The 21,198-nt window shown below is 33.9% G+C and overlaps 3 protein-coding genes across 3 annotated transcripts in view; 2 read left to right on the top strand and 1 right to left on the bottom strand.

The window, feature by feature from the left end:
* The window catches only part of LOC144850866 (transmembrane protein 70, mitochondrial-like), a 164,376-nt gene that overhangs the window by 124,759 nt on the left and 18,419 nt on the right, over positions 1 to 21,198 (bottom strand). The window lies entirely within an intron of this gene.
* LOC144850503 (uncharacterized) overlaps positions 5,347 to 21,198 on the top strand; it is a 94,155-nt gene continuing 78,303 nt past the window's right edge. Inside the window, exons 1-6 of the mRNA XM_078707786.1 lie at positions 5,347 to 5,409; positions 14,943 to 15,056; positions 16,346 to 16,459; positions 16,857 to 17,210; positions 17,445 to 17,540; positions 17,829 to 17,942. Coding sequence (XP_078563912.1) covers positions 16,964 to 17,210; positions 17,445 to 17,540; positions 17,829 to 17,942 — 457 coding nt within the window. The 5' untranslated portion in view covers positions 5,347 to 5,409; positions 14,943 to 15,056; positions 16,346 to 16,459; positions 16,857 to 16,963. The remainder of the gene's footprint in view (positions 5,410 to 14,942; positions 15,057 to 16,345; positions 16,460 to 16,856; positions 17,211 to 17,444; positions 17,541 to 17,828; positions 17,943 to 21,198) is intronic.
* The window catches only part of LOC144850376 (uncharacterized), a 31,920-nt gene continuing 28,976 nt past the window's right edge, over positions 18,255 to 21,198 (top strand). The window contains exons 1-4 of the mRNA XM_078707651.1: positions 18,255 to 18,274; positions 18,392 to 18,630; positions 18,858 to 18,991; positions 21,009 to 21,159. Coding sequence (XP_078563777.1) covers positions 18,255 to 18,274; positions 18,392 to 18,630; positions 18,858 to 18,991; positions 21,009 to 21,159 — 544 coding nt within the window. The remainder of the gene's footprint in view (positions 18,275 to 18,391; positions 18,631 to 18,857; positions 18,992 to 21,008; positions 21,160 to 21,198) is intronic.

The raw sequence follows: 21,198 nt of genomic DNA, 5'->3' as shown, positions 1-21,198 counted from the left end.
CTGTGGCCATTTTAGAATCAGAAAATTGCCACTGCAGCGAGTGGTTTTTATAAAGAACCAGCTGTACATATCAAAACGGCGACGATATGAGTTTTATTTTTTTTAAAACAATTCACAGTTTTAAAACTCATAAACCATATTTCATTTTCAATATAAACACAGCATGGATTAATCCATGATCATAGCAAATATTGCTATCTCACTGTATTAAAAAATAGAAAATGATTTGTTTTTATAACACTGCCCTCTATAGTTTCTACATTTTTTGGGGAAAATGAAGCATATATTCTGGCAATTAAGTGATAAATATAAGATGGCGAACATTTCGCAGTGTGTTGACGACAGCGTGTTCAGTATCGTTTAAAATGTTTTAAAAAGTATTGTTATATAAAAAAAATTACTTAGTAAGTGGTCGAATCGTATAAACATGTTACATAATATGATGTTGTGAGTGTGAAAAAGGAAAGTTTAGGTGAGAAATCGAAGATATAACGATGTGGTGCGAAACTGCAGTAGCGCCGTATTATTAAAAGTTGTATGTTGGGCAAATATTGCAATTTTAAGGGTAATAACAACGTCCGAGGCAACGAGGCATGCGAGGCAAGGCATTTATGCGAGGCATCTTTTACGATAAACAAAAATTGAAAGGCATATTCTATCATTTCCCAAAAGTGCGAGGCAGGAAGTCAACGAAATTGATGTAGCCTGGGCCTAGTGCGTGGACAACATTGTATGCCTACTACCTCCCTACTAAAACAGGAATATATTGTTATGATTACACAATTATTATACTTATTATTATCAAAAAATATTTAAATTATTCTACACAGGCCTCTAAGTGAGGGTTAACTAAATTCACATTAAAACTGTTGCTGTGTGTCACCGTAAAGAAGGAAAGACATTACAAGCAGTAATAACACATTGGCACACTAATTTAATAAATGGGACACTTTTTTTTTATAATGGTATAGTCCACACAAGTTGAAGTAGAGGTGGCCGAAAACGGCACCTGATCCGCTGTGTACCTTCTCCTGTACTATTTTGCATTTGTGTTATACTTGAATTTACAAAACTTCTGAAATCCCATAATAAGAAGTACGAATTAACGATATTTGGTTAGGGGCGACTTTTTGGGCTATTGATGTCCTCATTGCAGTGAACACGAAATGAATAAAATGTTAGACATCGCAACTCAATTTGCCAACTTAAGGTTTGGAAATTGAAATTTAACTATGATAAGACAAACGTTATGGTAATTGAATAAAATGGAAACTAGGCCGATTATGGTATTTCAGAAGTCGATGTTATAAGTATTTAGGTGATTTATCACACGTAATCTAAATGACCATGCTCATTTGGAAAATACAATCAAAATGTAATCGGCTTATTGACAATTGTAATGACTTTAAACGAATATATTGTGGCACGAGGTCTAAAAGTCTCTTTTGCCAATGATCTGTCTTATGGTTTTGTTAGTGTATGCCCTAGATAAAATAATAGGTAGGTATACTGTATCGCATGTGAAGCTATTTACAATATATATAAAACGTAAGGGCAAAATTCGGTAAATCGCGCGTTATTTCTAGAATGTTTGCTCGATGGTATATAAAGTTGGTTCGTACTTTCGGTACTGATTTTAACCAAATTTTAATTATTTTTAATTAAATTGAGTTAGATAATTAGTTATTGACAGTTAAAACAAATTAAGTTTCAACGATTTGTCCCAAATAGGGGTGTTTTCCGATCGTGGTATACGCTATCTAATGGATGTCCATCTTGAAAAATACCCGCACACAATAATACGAGGATGCTTCGAACCTCCTACGATAATTGTTTTTAATGGCTGGAAACCGGTTGAACAGCTCGAGTAGCCTACAGCTGGATAGTACTCAATTCCTAAATGATTTCATTTAAATCATTTAGGAATTGAGTATGTCTTGAGTACTGTCCTGATTGACATGAGTTATTATTATGTAATACTTTTTGTTTGTCAATGCTTTCGTCAATTTGTTATTTGCTTGTTCATTGTTACGCACATATAGCCCATAATAGACTCCTTTGTTTTCTAGTGTATTCGTCTTTTACCAATATTCTATCAGTACCTGATGATGACCTATGGTCGAAAGTACTAGTACAATAAATATTTTATTTTGAGGCAGAAACAAGAACTTTGTCTGTTTTATTTATATACAAATAAACTGCAGCTGATATTTGGCAGACCAGAGAGGATTACTGCTCTAAGAACCAGGTTAGCAAAAGGTTGCAGTACTGTGCGAAACAAGAAAGATATATATTATACTGTATCATTGATTTGTCGGGTCTCAGTATTTCAAAGTGTACGACCGTAACGAAATCTAAGATATGGAATATGAATGTGAACACTGTGGAGATAAATTTGAGTTCAGTGATTTGCAGATCCATTTAGGAATAAATACTGGAACAGAGGAGTTGAAATATGGATACTACAGTCAAGAGAGAATATTATTCGAAGATGATTTTAAAACACATTTAGTGAAAGAAAGTAAAGAGAACACAACACCACATGAATGTGAACATTGCGGGAAGAAATTTAAACAAAGAGGAGGGTTAAAACTACATTTGAGAATCCACACAGGAGAGACACCATTTGAATGTGAACATTGCGGGAAGAAATTTAAACAAAGAGGAGGGTTAAAAATACATTTGAGAATCCACACAGGAGAGACACCATTTGAATGTGAACATTGCGGGAAGAAATTTAAACAAAGTGGAGGGTTAAAAAATCATTTAATAATACACACAGGAGAGACACCATTTGAATGTGAACATTGCGGGAAGAAATTTAAACAAAGTGGAGGGTTAAAAAATCATTTAATAATACACACAGGAGAGACACCATTTGAATGTGAACATTGCGGGAAGAAATTTAAACAAAGAGGAGGGTTAAAAATACATTTGAGAATCCACACAGGAGAGACACCGTTTGAATGTGAACATTGCGGGAAGAAATTTAAACAAAGTGGAGGGTTAAAAAATCATTTAAATACACACAGGAGAGACACCATTTGAATGTGAACATTGCGGGAAGAAATTTAAACAAAACGGACAGTTGAAAACACATTTGAGAACACACACAGGAGAGACACCATTTGAATGTGAACATTGCGGGAAGAAATTTGGATCCAGAAATTTAAACAAAGTGGAGGGTTACAATCTCATTTGAGAATACACACAGGAGAAACACCATTTGAATGTGGAAAGAAATTTAAACACAGAGGAGGGTTAAAAAAACATTTGAGAATACACACAGGAGAGACACCAATATTGAATGTGAACATTGTGGAAAGAAATTTAAACAAAATCATCATTTGAAAATGCATATTTTCAGAAAACACCATGATTGAGAGTTGTATGTATTGCAATTTTATTCAATATTGTTGGTGTATTGGTACTAGGTCTGAGAGGAGGGTTAAAAATACATTTGAGAATCCACACAGGAGAGACACCATTTGAATGTGAAAACGGAACAGAAAATCATCATTTGAAACAAAATCATCATTTAAAAATGCATATTTTCAGAAAACACCATGATTGAGAGTTGTATGTATTGCAATTTTATTCAATATTGTTGGTGTATTGGTACTAGGTCTGACTAATGGTATACTTTCATAAAGGTGACATTACAAAATTTATTTATAATATTATAATGTCTATCTATAATTACCACAATGATGACATTGTACAGGTAAAATGGTTTTCCAGATAGCCTATATAAACTCTATACATTTATAGAAGTCAAAATGCACCTAACGCTTGAAAGTTTCCACCATGTAAATAATAAACAAGCTCAGACTATTTTGAAAAGTTTTGTAAGACGTACTCCAAAAGGGCATGGAAAACGCTCGACGTTCCTTGCTAATCAGATTTTAGTATTACTTTATCTTACTGTACACATGCTGATTCTGTATTACAGCAAAATACATGTTTAGGCCTAGAATTTCTTTTTATGTCTTTAATAATGTTTTGTTGTTTTTTTGCTTCTTGATATACTTATGTGTTTTTATACCTTATTCATTCAACTCATGTATGTTGTTAATAGTAGGCCTACTAAGTAATTTTATTTATTATTTTATCTATTTGTTTTTATTTCAACAATATTTTACGAGGGTGGTCCATCCCGTACCCATAGGTACAAAGAGGAACAATTTTTAAATATATTCTTTATCCACTCAGTAACGAAATATTTTTTTTAATGTTTTATAGGCCTATACATAATATACCTCTAAATACAGTAAAACATTTGCGATTTAATACTTTGTTAAAACTGTCACTGTCATAATCGATTGAAATATTAAAGTACATGTCACGATACACCACTACGACGTTTATATTTTTGGTAATTATTAATGAATACAAACGTTGAGAAGGAACTGTCAGTATAAAGTTTATTTGTATATAATAATGTGTTTATATATCTAACAGTAGAGCCTATCCACAATCTCAGTAATAAAGTTTATTTGTATATATTTTTATATTACATCTAACAGTACGAACACAGTAAGAAATGCTCGATTCAAATGAGGACCAAAAATAGTTAATAGGTATTTACAGTATTGTTCAAGTTTATTCTCAAAGGGCCCATATATTTACCTACCGTAGGTGTTAAACCAAGGGATCATAAATTTACCTACTTGTGTTAAAGCAAACTCTGGCAGACTGAGAGATTGGGATGTTCCATTCATCGCAAATCAATACATTTGTATAATCGTATATTAAATCTATCAAAATAGTATTTTTTTAAAGAAAATCGACCTGTCTTCAACATTATGGTGCTGTACTCTAGCTGTTCAACCGGTTTTCAGCTATTAACAAGGCCAACAGCCATTAAGTCGCGTGCTACAATGCATAGTAATACCGGACCGACAGACAGACAGACAGACAGACAGACCGACCGACATAGTGAACTATAGAGTCGCGTCCACGCGACTAAAAACAATTATCGTATGAGGAGATAGGAAAATGCGAAGCCTCCTCGCATTTTTGTGGCGGGTATTTTTCAAGATGGACATCCATTAGACAGTGTATACCATGATCGGAAAACACCCCTATTTGGGGCAAATCGTTGAACCTAAATTATCTAACTTAATTTAATTAGTAAACAGGGTTACATCAGGTGGTTAAAATCAGTACCGAAAGTACAAACCAACTTTATATACCATCGAGTAAAAATTCTAGAAGTAAGGCGCGATTTACCGAATTTTGCCCTTACGTAAATTTATATATAGATAATCCATCAGCAGTGACGCAACTTCCGGGTTCCCAGTGTCCGCTCAAATCACTGTACTAACTACAGTACTTCCAGAACCGCGCGAAGATCAGATGTGTGTTTCAAAGCAAGATGCTTTTCCGACATAGATAGGGCTTTTTAAGGTATACATTTGCATTTGTTGATTTCCCTTAGGATAGTGATAGAATATGACGTTATGTGTGTGGTTTTAGTTTTCTGTAGATTAGTTCATTTCGTCTTATCCTGATATAATTATCGCTGTTGTCCGTGTCGTGTAGGCCTCCTACACTGTGACGGAGGTAAAATACCAAGCTTTTGTTTCCCGAATAGACATTGTTTTGTATATGACATGCAGGTTATCTGCCGCATATGGTAAGGTAAAGTACACGGTTTGTTTCCCGAATAGACAGTGTTTTTACACTAGTCTGATGGAGAGTAAGGTACTTGTCTCCATGCGTTTTCATTATACATAATGATAACAGTTTTAGTAATTATTAAAGCCCCCTTCCCTACGTTTTTTAGATCTAATTTAAGATCACAAACTATATTTAATGTAAAAATAATACTATATGGTCCTATTGCGATAACTTTTTTCGTCTTTAAACGGTTAAAAATGTGAAAAATAAGTCGATTCTAATAATTATAGCGGCCCGCTATAAATCCCAAAATGCATTGCGCGCGGATTGATATTTTTGTTTTTCACCTGTAATTCGCCCACTTTTCGATCGATCGTGAGGCCAAAACAAATGGAAGACTCCTAACTTTTCAGCGAAAATACCGGGTTTTCCCCAATTTGTATCAACGGAGTCTGGCAAAAATAGAAAGACAATTAATGCAGCAACTATACAACGTCAGGCTAGGTATATAGCTAGCGTACGATGTTCGTACGTTACCGATGTTTACCAGCTAGGCCTACAAAACTAAGCCTAGCTAGGCTAGGCCTAAGACCGTCCACGAGAGTTCGATCGCCGCGAGCTACTTAGGTAGTGCATTGTTTCTCACTTTTTATCATAATTTACCATAAAACGTACATTTAAGACAAGGAATGACATGGTTTAATGTTTTTAAAGTGATATATTTGTATTATTTTCCAAAAACCGTCCAAAATTGCAGGTAAGGGGTCTTTAACATGTTGTGTCACACAGGTGGTGGCAAATGCTAGTCGTTGGTATTGAGGCATTCCATAGCTTTTCAGGTGTTGAGGTACAACCATTGCTTATTTTTAGTCATAATCAGTTGGATCACAGTTTTTATTTGGTCTTTTTTAGTCTCTACAGAGACTATGATTGTCGGTTGGTTGGTCGGTCGGTAAACACTAACTCAAATTTGAGCACGCGACTGCAGCCATGTATATGGCCTTGTTAAAACATATAGGCCTATTTCCTCATTTCTCAAAACATAAAAATATTCATTAAAATTGTTTACTGGGGCTAGCCTACTTTGTTGCAAATTTAGTTTAATGGTACTCAATAATATAAAACTTTGAAATTGGGTTTAGTATGACTTGATAGCTGTAAAATTACCCACACTACACAGATCGATCTAGATCTAGCAATCTGATTTATTCAAACTGCCCTTGGAAGACAATTACATTTTTTTTTAGAATTGTATGCAAAAATCGAAATTATTTTACTTTCTAATTCTTTTACTACAGTTATTCAACAATCTTTTCTCTACATTAATTACACAATAAATAATCTACTAATTACTATGACTACTTTCTTTTCTTCACATTCATTTATTAGTTGATTTAATTTTTTTACAGCATTTCAATGAATTGAAGTAAATATACAGTACAATTCAATGCATACGTACGTGGCATATTATTATTATCATTATTATTACTTGTATAGCGCACATTTATACAACATTTACTTATAATCAGCGGCGCTTCACATCAATTAGTATCGTAAAATTGTTTGAAATATAGTGCCTTTAAATGTTTTTTAAACTGATTGTAGTCGTCTAAGTGTTTAATGTGACTTGGTAAACTATTCCAAATTGTGGGTCCTGCTACGGCAAACGAACGGTCAGCAAATGTCTTTCGTTTAGTTCGTGGGATTGTCATTGCTGGTGCTTGAACGTGACACAATAGAACACAAACTATTCTCTGGCTCAGTGTATCATTTGTTAACCCTTATATAGAATAGATGATTATTTAATTTTTTTTGTTTAATCAGTAATAGTTATGTGAAATGTTCCAATGCTACCCAGTTCAGATAAGCATGCCCCTAGAAACTCAGCTGACTTTATGCCTACTGTCTTATTACACAACGCATCTAGTTAATTTACTATTTATTTATCATATTGAAACTGATATTTTAGGGCCTCAATGAAACACATATAACACAAACATAACATAACAGTTAAATTATTGTAGTGTAGTTAAAATATTGTTAAAAATTGTTGATTATGGACAATGATTATGGTCATGCATATTATGTTTCTGTTTGCCACCAAATAATAAAGTGACCCGCTCGTTAGTAACACTTTAGTAAACGGTCACTGGCAGGCATACCGATACTGAACCAGAAACTAGAAATTATCAATAAAAACTTATTTTATGACGCTGTAAACTCTGAGTAGTATTATTACTGTACAGTGTGTCATCCTTGTGGTAGACATGATATGTCTACCAGAAGGATGACAGACTGTACAGTACTATATTATAGTAGTGATAGCTTCCAGGATTTCACCAAACTTAAGCCAATTGGCTTTTTTTTATTTGATTTGTACATGATATATTGGGTTTTCAATTTGTTCACAAAAGTAGCTACCATCGTTATTAGCCAGGGAACACTCTTCCCTGGTATTAGTATTATGCCTATTATTTTCTACATCATCATTATCTGAATCAGTAAAATCACTCCAATCTTCATGTTCGTCATAATCATTTTTTCCTTCTTGATCAGATTTTGTGTCATTTTCCTCGTCAATGTTGCCGTAAATTTGATCACTTTTGGAGAATGTAGTACTAGGCACGTTTCCATATACTTGGTCTAAATCAGTATTGATATATGTGCATTGTTTGATGTCAGTGATGATGATATCCGTGTGTTCATTATCTTTTACAACATCTTTTAAATAGATGTGATATGTCCCTCTCTTGATTTTAATTCTTCGACGGTGACACCCAATACAACATCCTAAAGTGATCACTACAGCAATACATATTATCAGTACTAGAGTAACGATCTTCAATTCATTACTGGAAAGAATGTTTCCAAATGGAGCCAGCGATGGTTCCAATGTTGTGGCGATAGATGATGATGACATTGTAGAAGGAAAAACACTATTTGATGCATCAACCTCTGTGAAATGTGTATGATATTCTGACACTGTAGACATAACAACAGTATCAGATGCATAGATTCCGGACACTGTAAATATGTGACTATCGGTGTCGGTGGCCTCTTTTGCTGTAGGTGTAGCTGATACTATTCGTAGCTTAAGCCATCCACTAGATATATTATGAGTTTCATTGTTTGCATTGCACCGAATCAGAATGCCATTGTCGTTTTCCTGTACATCACCTATCTGTAGAGACCCATCACTTACAGTAAAGCGTTCTTCACTTGATGAAATCTCTCTCCCATCATATGTCCAGCTAGAAATATTCCATGATCTTGGGCAATGACAGTCACATGTAAACATAGCATCATTATCTATAACTAGCAAACCATTATACTCATTTTGTACTACACAACTGTTATCAATCTCACACGTTCTGCTTTGCACCCCAAGGCTGTTATTAACGTAGCATCGGAATATCTGTGCCACGTCTTCTGTATCAGTTCTGCATGGCAATGGAACGTCTTCACGAGTCCAGTAGACGTTATCTCCTTTTATCTTTGAAGCACAACTATTTCTTTCTTTTTTTACTCCACCCTGAATGTAACATAACGGATCCACGGCTGGTGCATCTACTCGTAGTTTAGCTTTATTCGAGCTGGCTATTACACTTTTTGCTGTTCCATTATCAATTTCACAATAATATTCACCGGCATCTCCATACAACACAGGTGTTATGGATAGAATATAATTCCACTTAGTTTGGTTGACAGCATATCGATTTGCAATTTCATCCCGCACCGTATTGCCGAAGGTAATTCTCGTGTAATCCATTTTATTCTTAAGTTTACGACGCCATTGTATTCTATAGTTGAAATATTCATCAAAAGATGAGTCCATCCCACACAAAAAGGTAACGTTCTCACCTTCAGACACATTTGTATTCTGTGGATGATGAATGATCTGTAGTGCATTTAGTCTGCAGATTACAACACTCACGATAAGAGTAACAACTGAATACATCATCTTGATTTCATCCTTTCATAACGTCAATTTAATCGTCTCTCCCTTGTACTTCAGAGAAACAAACAACAGAATATGGAGAAGGTTGGGCCTACAGTTAATGTAAAGTAGATGATAGCGATTGATTCATTGGCTTGTTCAATGCGGAAATGTGTTACGTGAAAGTCGTTTCACTTTTTATCTGATGAAGTTATGAAACCAAAACGTATAATAAATAGGCCTAAATGACTTTCCTTTCAACCGAAATCACATCACAGATCGAGCTTTTTCGGTTGCTGCTGCGCGTCTTGGAATAATGTTTCTGAACGGATCAGGTATCTCCATGCAATTAATTCTTTTTAAAAAACATTAAAATCACACGTCTTTTCTGAGGCATATGGAATTAATGGATAAATAAAAGAAATCGGATACTAAATCAGCTACAGTATGTGGTTGCTAGCACTTTAGTGGATATGTGCGCTATATAAATGATTAAGTTATTATTATTATATTAAAGAAAAAAAGAAAGCTATTAGGCCCTTATAGTAGTGACAGAGTATGGTCTCTGATTTGAATTGCAATCGACATAATTCCTCGTGATTTCAGGGTTTTATTCGAAATAAATGTGAAAAAGATCCGTCATTTAGTTTTCACGTTATCCTATAGGCATACTAATAGACCTTCCATGAACATCCACACACACACACACACACACACCCATCGCAGTCAAAATATAATCTACGGCGGCGGAGGTAATTAAATGTGTATTGGGGTAAACAGTAAATAGCGGCCATTTTATGTTCTGTTTTGGATTTGAGAAGAGTGTTTTTATTTGGTCTTTGAGTTTAAAAAAAATGTAGGCCTAGTTCATTTGATTCCTCATTTCTCAAAACATACAAATATTCATTAAAATTGTGTTGCAAATTTAGTTTATGATTAAAACAGAAATTGGCTCTACTTTTGGACACCATAAACGCCCAAGGTTGTTTTATGAATTCCTGATGAACGATTTTATAATAATTACACAACAAAGAAGTGGTACTTAATAATATCAAACTTAGAAATTGACAAACATCGGGTTCAGTATTACTTAATACCTGTAACATCTTGGTTTACTAAAAAGTAAAAATACGCCACTTTACAGATCAATCCAGATCTAGCAATCTGATTTATTCAAACTGTGCTTGGAAGACAATAATACACATTTTTAGTCGCGTTATCTTTAGCTCATTATGTCGGTCGGTCAGTTGGTCGACCGGTCGGTCGGCGTCGGTCGGTAATTACTAACTCAATTTTTTTTAATGGAATTGTATGCAAAAAGAGAATCTGTTCTATTTGTATTATTGATCCTTCTTTTCTCTGTTCAAACATTCGTTTGGAAAGAGCGTATTTCTATAAATTCGATACGTATTATGCAATTTTACAATTGTTTTGCTATTCGGGCCATGACTATAACTTATTTTCCGAAACTTAATCAGGCAATTATTCATTAAAAGAAACTTTTTAATCAATGGCCTTGTTACTTTTGTAGGAAATGTAGAACATAAACCTATGAAGGTTGAAATCAGCAACGTTTCGTCTGGGTGATTCAATAATCCATGTCAAAGCCAAGTGTATTGTTAATACAAACAAATAATTGTGTTTATTAAGAAGTTTTTCATTAATAATATAATTGTCTTGGGAGGAGCAACATCGTAACTGCCAGCATCTATTACGGGGACTGTCACGTATTTATATTTGCTGATAATAACATGAGCAACTACTTTTTGTTAAGGCTTACCATTTTCTGTTTATTTTGTTCATTTGGTGAATCGAAAAGTAAGTTTTTATTTTATTTTAATATCTGCAACCGAACGTATTAAAGATATTTCCCCCTAAAAAATAATTTAAAATCCATGTTTTGTTGAATAGGTCGTTTTAACGTTAGTTACTCACTTTGACCAACAATTGGTGACATTTTTTTTTTAATTTGTTGTTACCAAAAGTGAATATCTTTATAAAAACTAAATAATTGCCTATTCGAAGTTTTATTTATTTATCGTTATTTTTCGTGTTCACATGTTTAGTAATAATGTACTGTATATAGATTTGATAAATATCTTTTAAAATGTAATCACATGTCTTGTCGATCTCCTAACCTTAGTCTGGGGTTAACGTTTTCCATACATACACTCACACACTATTTTTTCCGAGAACCGGCTCATAATGCAATACAAATCACATGAATATATAAAATTAAAAACGTGATTATAATGACGTTTTTAGTATATCAAGGATAAATTCATTGATACAACATCGTTGTTTGAGCTTAATTTAAATAGGTTACATAATTTTAATTATGTTAAAGTATTCAGAAATGATGGCTTATGACTTATGTGGTAGGAAAAAATGTAACCACATTTGAAACTAAAACCTTTTAGATTTAATGTAACAGAAGATAAAATAAACATAAGTAAATAGAATAATATAAGTAACCAGCAGTGTTGTCTTTGTTTAAAAAATGTGTTATCATTAATAATAATATTTTATATAGCGCACATTTCCACACACATCCATATCAATGCGCTACTCTAGCTGATTTAGAATCCGATTTCGTTTATTTATCCATTAATTTCATATTCCTCAGAAAAGAGATGTGATTTTAATGGGTTTTTAAAGAATTATACCTAATCCGTTCAGAAACAGTATTCAAAAATCGCGGAGCAGCAACCGAAAAAGCTCGATCTCCAAACGACGAGTGATGCGATTGCAATTAGCATAATAAATTAGGCCGAGATCGAATATGTGCGTGTTGAGCATCTCGCAGATGTCACTGTACTGTGTTTGTAGAAAATAAACATGAAAAGCACCTACGGAGATTGGTCTAAATATTGTTATTACTTTTTTTTGTCTGGTGTGAGGAATCGAGAAACCATGTAGTTTGCATTGGGTTGACGAACCAATTAAGATTTATTTAATCTAGGATATAATGATAAAACTGTAATGATTTAAATTGGGATAACAAGGTGTTGAGCTTAGAAAATTTACATGGAAAGGAAGAACTCTTACCGTTTTTGGGAAAGTTATCATAGAGTTTAGCATTGTCTAAACTAACATACAATGCATGTATAATTGATGTACCAGAAAATGTTATTTAAAAGTGAAAAATTAATTTATGATTTTTTTTATGGAATGAAAAAAACAGGAAAAAACTACTTTTATCGGTAAAAAAGGTATTGGAATGTTTGTAATTACATGTAAAGGCTCTCGAAATGACATGGCCAAGAAAAGTACTACTGTATGTAGAAAGCATGTTAGATGAAACTCTTACCGTTTTAATATTTCAATAATAATCAATAATAATCAGTCCTTTCTTTATGTGAACTTACTATACTTCATATAACTGGGTAGTTTCAATTCGTAATTTATAGATTTATATTAACTATTTGAAGTTCAGGATAGGTCATAAAGTAGGCCTATAATGAAAACTAAGATTAAATATAGCAAAAATAAATTTATTAAAACTGTTTTTATCTCTTTAATGGTGATTTGATTTACTTTTATTTCTTTCACATACAACAAAAATGTACCGAGCATAATATTTTTAAAAGGTGTAAACATTAATTTATTTTCGCTCTTTTAAATGTTTAAAATGCGTTTATTTCTGTTGGTCTTCTGCCACCCTGTCCCCTATCACCCAAACCTTTGCCACCCGGCCTTAAGCCTCCCAGTCTGTTGGCCACCTTAGGCCTGTTGCCACCTAGGCCATTTGCGCTTGCCACCTATATGCCATCCGGTCAATTGCTACCACCATCGGAAATTTTCCTCCCGGTCATTTTCCACCCGTGTATTTTAAAGATGGAAACATTTTTTCTTGAATAGAAAATAAAAAAACAGATTTGAATTTTTGCACAAAAAATGGCCTTTCGCTTGAAGCACAATTCAATTTTATTGTGATTGAATAATTATAACTAAACCAGTCAATTTAACGAAAAGTATAAAATTGTGTCAAAAATACAAGTATGATTTTCGGTACTGTTCCGAAGTATCATGAATATTTGGTAATACAACATCACATTTGTTTCATATGTATCTAAGATTAACCTAAACCTTATATAAAATGATAGGGTGATAAACAACAATAAAAGGTGGCTACTTCCAAAAAAAGGACAAACGTAATAATCTGGTAGTATTGTACTTTATACTGTAACTTATCTTACTGGAAGTTTTACAAATCAGTTTACTCTTGACCTCGTATTAAAAGTTGTATTTGTCCTATTTAGTGTAAATGCAAGTTAACCCCGTACCTTTTAGGACGATAGTCAGTCATGGGTGAATTATTTAATCTGTACAGTAGGTTTATAGAACGAAGTGCACGATTGATTTCCTTTTGTTTCTCTTCCACTCCTTTTTTATAATTAGATAGTGTGCTGTTTACAAATTTATGAATGGATATCAACACCAAGATTATTTCATTTAACTGCTCATTGACAAGGCTTTCGTTTTTCGATATCCAGCCTTGTTACTATATTATTTAGTCAGATAGTTCGGATTAACTATTATAAGAATTGTATATAAAAGTAGGTTAAGGATATTTATTATCGTCCTTAAGCTTAAAAGCTTTAATGTGAACTGTATACGAACTTTACGCTCCATCCGAAGGAAGAGGCAGTGAGATTAAGGCATCTTGCCTAATTGATACAATCGTTATGGCACAGAGAGGCTTGAACCCATTCCTATCATATGCTAGTCGGATTCTTTATCTCTACACCATTACTCTCTGATATATACAGCACCCGGCGCGACATTCTCTCAGACGGTGTCCCATCCAAGAACGCAACCGAGCCAACGTCGGTGACGAGAATCGTGTTTCAACACGGCCGTATATGGCCGTTATGAAAAAAACCCACACATTTTCTACTCGTTCTTTATTTGGAAAACTCTGCAATTTTTGTTCTGACTGTTTTACTTTATCGTTTTGATTTATCTTTTTGCTGATTTTATTTGTATCGCCATTGAGATTTGTTTGAATAATGATAAAATAGAATGATGTGTATGTATGTGGGGAGAAAATGTCCAGGGGGAAATACCGGGGGTAAATGTCTAGGCGGAAAATGTCCAGGAGCACCCAGCCTAGAACCCTGTAAGAGATAAGCAGCTGTAACTGCAATTAGCATGCAGCTACAGCATTTTTTAAAACTATTTTTCCTATAGCAAGTGTAGGGCTACTATATTAGATAGTTTATTCATTCTAGAACCACTGCGCCATATTTGAAAAAAAATCACCACGGCGATGCGAATAGTAGAAATATATAGTGCTTTTGTTGTTGACATGATAGCAATTTAGAATTGCTCATAAAAAATGTATGCAAATATTAAATTAATATTTTATTATACAATACAGATGGATGCACCGATAACGACTTCAAATGTGCTGATGGTCTATGTATTCCATCCGGGTGGCACTGCGACGGATTCCATGATTGCTCAGATTGTAGTGATGAAAGGTACTGCGACGGTAAGTTTAGTATTGACGACGTTATAACCGGATTGGGTGCGTAGGAAAATCAATTCGTGATTCTAGACATAACATAACAACTTCGATCCATCTTTTCTCATAGTAGCCTATAATGTGCCAATAATTGTTATTTCCTAATATTGTGCTATAAACGACAAAGGGTGGCTTGTTGTTGTGTGTGGAGGTTTTTCAAATTTTATGGAGGTAAACTAAAGTTTAGGAAATTGCTGGGGTTGATTAGTTATGATTTGGTGTTAGGGATTGAGAGAGAAAGACTCATTCACCTCCACCCCACTGAGCTGGAAACATTTAAAAATAATCTGATCTTGTAGTTTCCCTGCAAATTCACCCTTACCCATAAATCCCCAATGATACATTTAATATGTCCAGAAGGTTAAAAGTACTGTTCAACACTTTGATAGCGCTGAAGAGGTAAAAAAAATACTGTACAGGTTCAAGGAAATGAGGTACAATATTGCAACATTGGATTTCGTAAGTGCAACTCAACACAGCGTCGTACGACGAGGTCCGAATAACTGTTGGGAACAAATTAAACATGTTTAAAGTTCTACCGATGACCTAAAAACTAGACAAAATTTTTAATGTATTTATTTATTGCAATCGTAAAATGAAATACAATTCGAAGTTGAACAAAGGCCTAGAAAATATTGCAGAGTTTCATACAAAAACGAATATCAATTATCATTTACAATCAGTTTACCAGGTATTTGCTCTTAAATTATTACATAAAAATAATATAAATATAAACAGGATAAAAGTTATTTATACACATTTTAAAATTCAAAAATAAGCCGCGATTAGTTCCACGAGTGTTCAAGTTGTGATATACCAGTCATCAGTGAAAATATCGTGATTGAGAATAACATGTTTCGAGTGGTTAGTATTCACTTTAAGTACGACTTTCGTTAGCTACGTTTCGTCGGGGCTCGTCGTACGATGCTCTCTGAGTTGACCTTTATAATATCATTCTTAAACAGAAAAAATGATGATCTCTTGTTCCAGTTGCGCTTGTGCTTTGTAGCTTAGGTAAGCACTCGACGAAAGAAACGAGTCTGAATGCGTTGTGTTAAGGAATGCGCTTATGCCGCGCCTCGACGTAGAAATGAACTGCGCTTCTTGTCACAGTTTGCGCAACTGTCATTTTTCGGATCGTGTTATTTTTCGACATAGTTTCCGAGTTAAATTATAGCTTGAATTGAATCAATTAGTTCCGGGTCGAAAACATACCATACATGCGATTTAGTATACTTATTTTTTGTATATTAAAGGTGTTTGTGAATTTAAATGCTCTACTAACGGATTATGTTTAGACGAGACTCGTGTTTGTGATGCTGTATACGACTGTTATACTGGTGACGATGAATCTAACTGCCTTACCAATGGTACAACTTTTGTTTATACCTTTATGTCTACTAAACTGGAACTACTACGTATAGTATTTATTGAAATTGTGTAACACAGAATTCAAAACGGAGTTGTTCATTGTATGTCTACTATTTAACCAACTAATCCAATCGAATAAATAGTTATGTGAAATGCATCTAATATCTAGCATGTCAATAAAAGACATCATCTGTAACATTTCCCTTTAATTGTTTATGTTTTATTTTCACTTTTTATCTTTCCACTATATATCTTCCCATCATATACTAATCTTATATTTTAATGTTTACCATTTGCTCCAACATCGCATATGAAAACCATTCTGTCCTATTTCCATGATTCAAATGCGAACACTTTATACGTAACACTGATTTATTAACGATTATTATTTTTCAGAATGCGACCTGACAGAGATATCACTTGAGAATGCAAACGTTCCCTTTTCATTTGTATCTCAAAATTATCCGAATCATTTTTACACCGGTTTGGATTGTCAATGGGAGATGACCACCTCTACAGATTTGGTTATTCTTCTTGAGTTCAACGACGTTCAACTGCAACAAAATTCTTGGTTTTACTATGATTATTTGTATATTGGATTTACAGAAAATAGTTATGACTATACGTTTACAGGTTCAAACTTTCATTCTATAATTTCCGACAACAGCAAATTATGGATCCGTTTGTCCACTAACGTTTATGAACCATCTGGAGGATTTAATGCAACAGCAACGGCAGTAACCCGAAATGGTAATTAATTTGTGTGTGTTTCACTGAGACATGGCTCTATATAGTTCCAGCTAAAATTGTAAATTACGTAATTTTTTATTCTTGACTAAAACTGAAACATCTTTTATACCATGACTAAATCGCGATAAAATGTTGTGAACACAACATTCATTAATAAGAATAATATTATATTTTAACAATAACAAATACGATGATGATGATGATGATTTACGATGTATTTCCCAATTCTAACAGATTATTTTGTATGTGGAAGCAGTGAAATAATTTTGGCACATAAATTATGCAATGGATATTCGGATTGCCAGGACAACTCAGATGAAACGGCATGCAGTAGGTTTTTATTTTATTTATTTACCATATCAAATGATCTATCACATTTTCATTGCAGTCATTTGCATTCTTCATTCTATCAAAGTAGCCATGAAAGCATTAACGTCACTGTTGTTTTGCTATTGTTACGGTCAAACAACAAACAAACATCAACAACTCCATATTGATATGTGTATGGTCCCTGTGTAGTCAGCATGTGCTGGATCAAACAACAAACAAAACATTCAAATGTTTTTTTCAAACTATAAACTGAAACAATTTCTATTGATGGATGTACATTTTTGGTAGGTTGCTTCACTGAACCTTTTAGATGTCTGAATGGTATATGCATCTCAAACAGCAGCCGATGTGATAAAATCAACGATTGTGGTGATTGGTCAGATGAAGAAGGTTGTTGGGAAGGTACGTTTGTGATGTAAATGCGCTTGATTATATAAAATATTTATCATTAAGTCACAAATTATGCAGGCCAGGAGATATCTAGGGCCCTCTTAAAATGATAAAATATAAACATCTATAATACTTTACTAATTTAAACTCTAATTTCATAAAGAAATACTTGAGAAGTGTGGATCACAACCATTTGTAAATGGAGAGAGTCGAATTGTTGGTGGTGCAGATGCAGACCCAGGAAAGTGGCCATGGATAGTATCGTTACAGAGCTACTATGGTTCTCATATTTGTGGAGGAACGTTACTCAATCGAACATGGGTTATGACTGATGCTCATTGTCTGTAAGGCCTTTTAATTTTAAAGAATACATTAGTAACTAATTTAATTAAGTGTTTGTCTGTATTACCTGTATGTAATGTGATGTGCATTTTTGTTTTTTTTTTAATTTTTATTCGCAGTGGTTCGGTACAATCTGTTCTCCTTGGTACCATTGACTTGTCTGAACCATCAGTGTTTCGTGAAGAGATTGAAGTAGTTGGGAAGTACTCACACCCGGAATATAATCCTACAACATTAACAAATGACATCGCCCTACTAAGGCTGGCAAAACCTGTTGATTATAATTTATTTATACAGCCAGCATGCTATGGTGAGGACTTTGAAGCTGGAACTCAATGTGTCATTGCTGGCTGGGGAAGTATATATACTGGCAAGTAATGCATTTAGATGCTTTTGTTTATTTGTTTCTTTCAGCAAAACCTAAAAAAGGAGCGCCGAGGAGAGACAAGAGTTGTCAATGACAACTACCGCATAATCAGCCTAATAATATAATTACAATACACGTATTATAATGACAACACAGGATATAGTAGCCTACCTGAATGTGTCGCATTTAAGTCTAACGATGTTATATGATTCTTTCAGACATGAAACATACATTGCAAGAAGTAACTATTCCAATCATCAGCCAAGAGTTGTGTCTAGATTATTCTTCATATCCAATTGTAGACAGCACTATTTGTGTATACGACGACAACCAAACAAAGGGTGCTTGCAGTGTACGTAATTCACATTTCTTTATTTTTCATATTTTTTTCATATTCTTTATGATAGAGGGGAGAGCGACATTACTCACTTTCCCTCATTTTACCCATCATGATCATGATCATCATCACTAACATCATCATCATACTTTTTTTATTTGCATAAAGCTCATTAAGTATAGTTATCAAAGTTATCGTCAAGCCATTCTCTATTTATTGACATACAGTCCTTCCGTTTAACGAATTATATGGTGTTACAATACTTGTTTCAGCATATAATATGGGCACCCTATCAATTTTATCTGTGTTTTACTAAGTATGCTCTAGTTAACGTGTATATATTTGTTCGTTATACTGGGTGAACAGTAAAACACAATAACAGTAAAATTACAAAACAATTTAAAACAAACCAGCGATACAAATACAAAATCTATAGAACAAATGATAAAATAACACCCCACACACCCTACGTTCCAAATTATCCACCGTCAACATCATCACAGATCTGAGTACCCCTAAAAATAAATCTTTTTCTACCAGATTCAGTTCTAGCCTTGGGTAATAATAAATTACCATTAGAACTGAACCTGGTAGTATAATTATGAACATCGTGAGCTAAATTAAAACTATTTTGGAGAGTAGGGACTCACTCAAGCATTTATTTACAAAAGTGAGCACATGGGTGTCACTTTTTTCTAAGAAAAGACCAATCAAGAGAAGTATGCAAACGAATTAAATTGGTACGATGATCCGCCCTGAGAATAACATGGGCAGCTTTATTCTGCATCTTTTGCCGATCGGACAGACCCTTACTTTTGTAAAGTAGATCAAGAGATTTGTTGTCATATAGTTTCGCAGTCTACATAAAAGGAAAATGCGGTTGCTTACTTTAAAAGTTTATCCACATGGACCAAACATCAAACCAAACTCCAAGATATTTAAAGTTATCAACAGGTTGAATGGCAGAGTTCCTAATCTTGATATCAAGAGCAGCTGCACCATGTAATTTCCCACGAGAACCAAACAATAAAGATTTGGTTTTATCAATATATAAGGAGAGTTTGTTTACCTTCAGCCTCAAAAACATTATTAAAATCATTTTGAAGATTAATCCCAAAATCATTAGAAGATTTGGATGCAGAGAAGATAGCAGTGTCATCTGCATACATAAAAGCAGGGCAATCAGTAATAACATTTGGAAGATCATTAATAAAAATAATAAAAAGGAGAGGTCCCAAAATAGATCCCCGGGGAACGCCACACCGAATGGGAGCTGGGGTAGAATTCAGACCATTAATTGAATTGAAGTGATTTGCCTTCTTATAAGCAATATGCTTCGCCTCAATTTGTGTGTTTTATCAACATTTTTATTCCAGTATTCAATAAAGTCAATGATTTGAGAACGATAATGTAGGCCTATTTTTTGGCCCTTTTTAATTAAACCAACAAAGGAACCATCATCTGCGAATTTTTAAAAATGGGCAAAAATGACTAGAACGAAGGAGTTGTACACAGTAAAATATAAACACGAAAGGTGCGATAACAGTACCCTGCGGAGAACCTGTTTAATGCCATCGAATGTTATTTTACTTTTAGTTTTGACTTATATCATTTAGACGGATAGTTAGGCCTAAATATTGATTTAGGTAGGTACCTCCATACGTTTCAGCTAATATATTAATGTGTTGAAGGCCGAAGAGAAGTCAAAATACATGAACCTCACATATTTATCAGATTTCAAGATGTAAATAATAAGAATAACATCTTCCACACTTTTGTTGTAATGGGTCAAGAAATCGTGATACCAGGGACTTATAATACAGTTTTACTGTGCTTTCTACGTGCTTTCTGCTAGGATTATGCTTTACCGCCGTTCGTTTGGTTGGATTATCTGTCACTACATCGGTACCTCACTATTTCCTCAGTTTAAATAATAACAAACGATAATTTGTATACATGGTCATATGGTGGACTCTCAAGCAATCGGACCACAACCCCATATTATACTGAACCTTTTGCTAATCCTTTTCAGGGTGACAGAGGTGGACCATTAATATGTCAGAAAGAAAACGCCTGGTATGTTGCTGGTGTTGCAAGCTTTGGTTCATGTGATGTTGACGGAATTACAGCATACACACGAGTTTCTAGCTTTATTGAATTCATTGATTCATATGTAAATTATGGTAAGTAATTCTTTGAATAAATTAATATGTAGGTATTTA

Source organism: Antedon bifida, chromosome 8 (assembly GCF_963402885.1).
Source record: "Antedon bifida chromosome 8, ecAntBifi1.1, whole genome shotgun sequence".
NCBI lineage: Eukaryota > Metazoa > Echinodermata > Crinoidea > Comatulida > Antedonidae > Antedon > Antedon bifida.
Note: the sequence above shows the minus strand (reverse complement) of the source record. Positions and strands in the feature narration are given on the sequence as shown.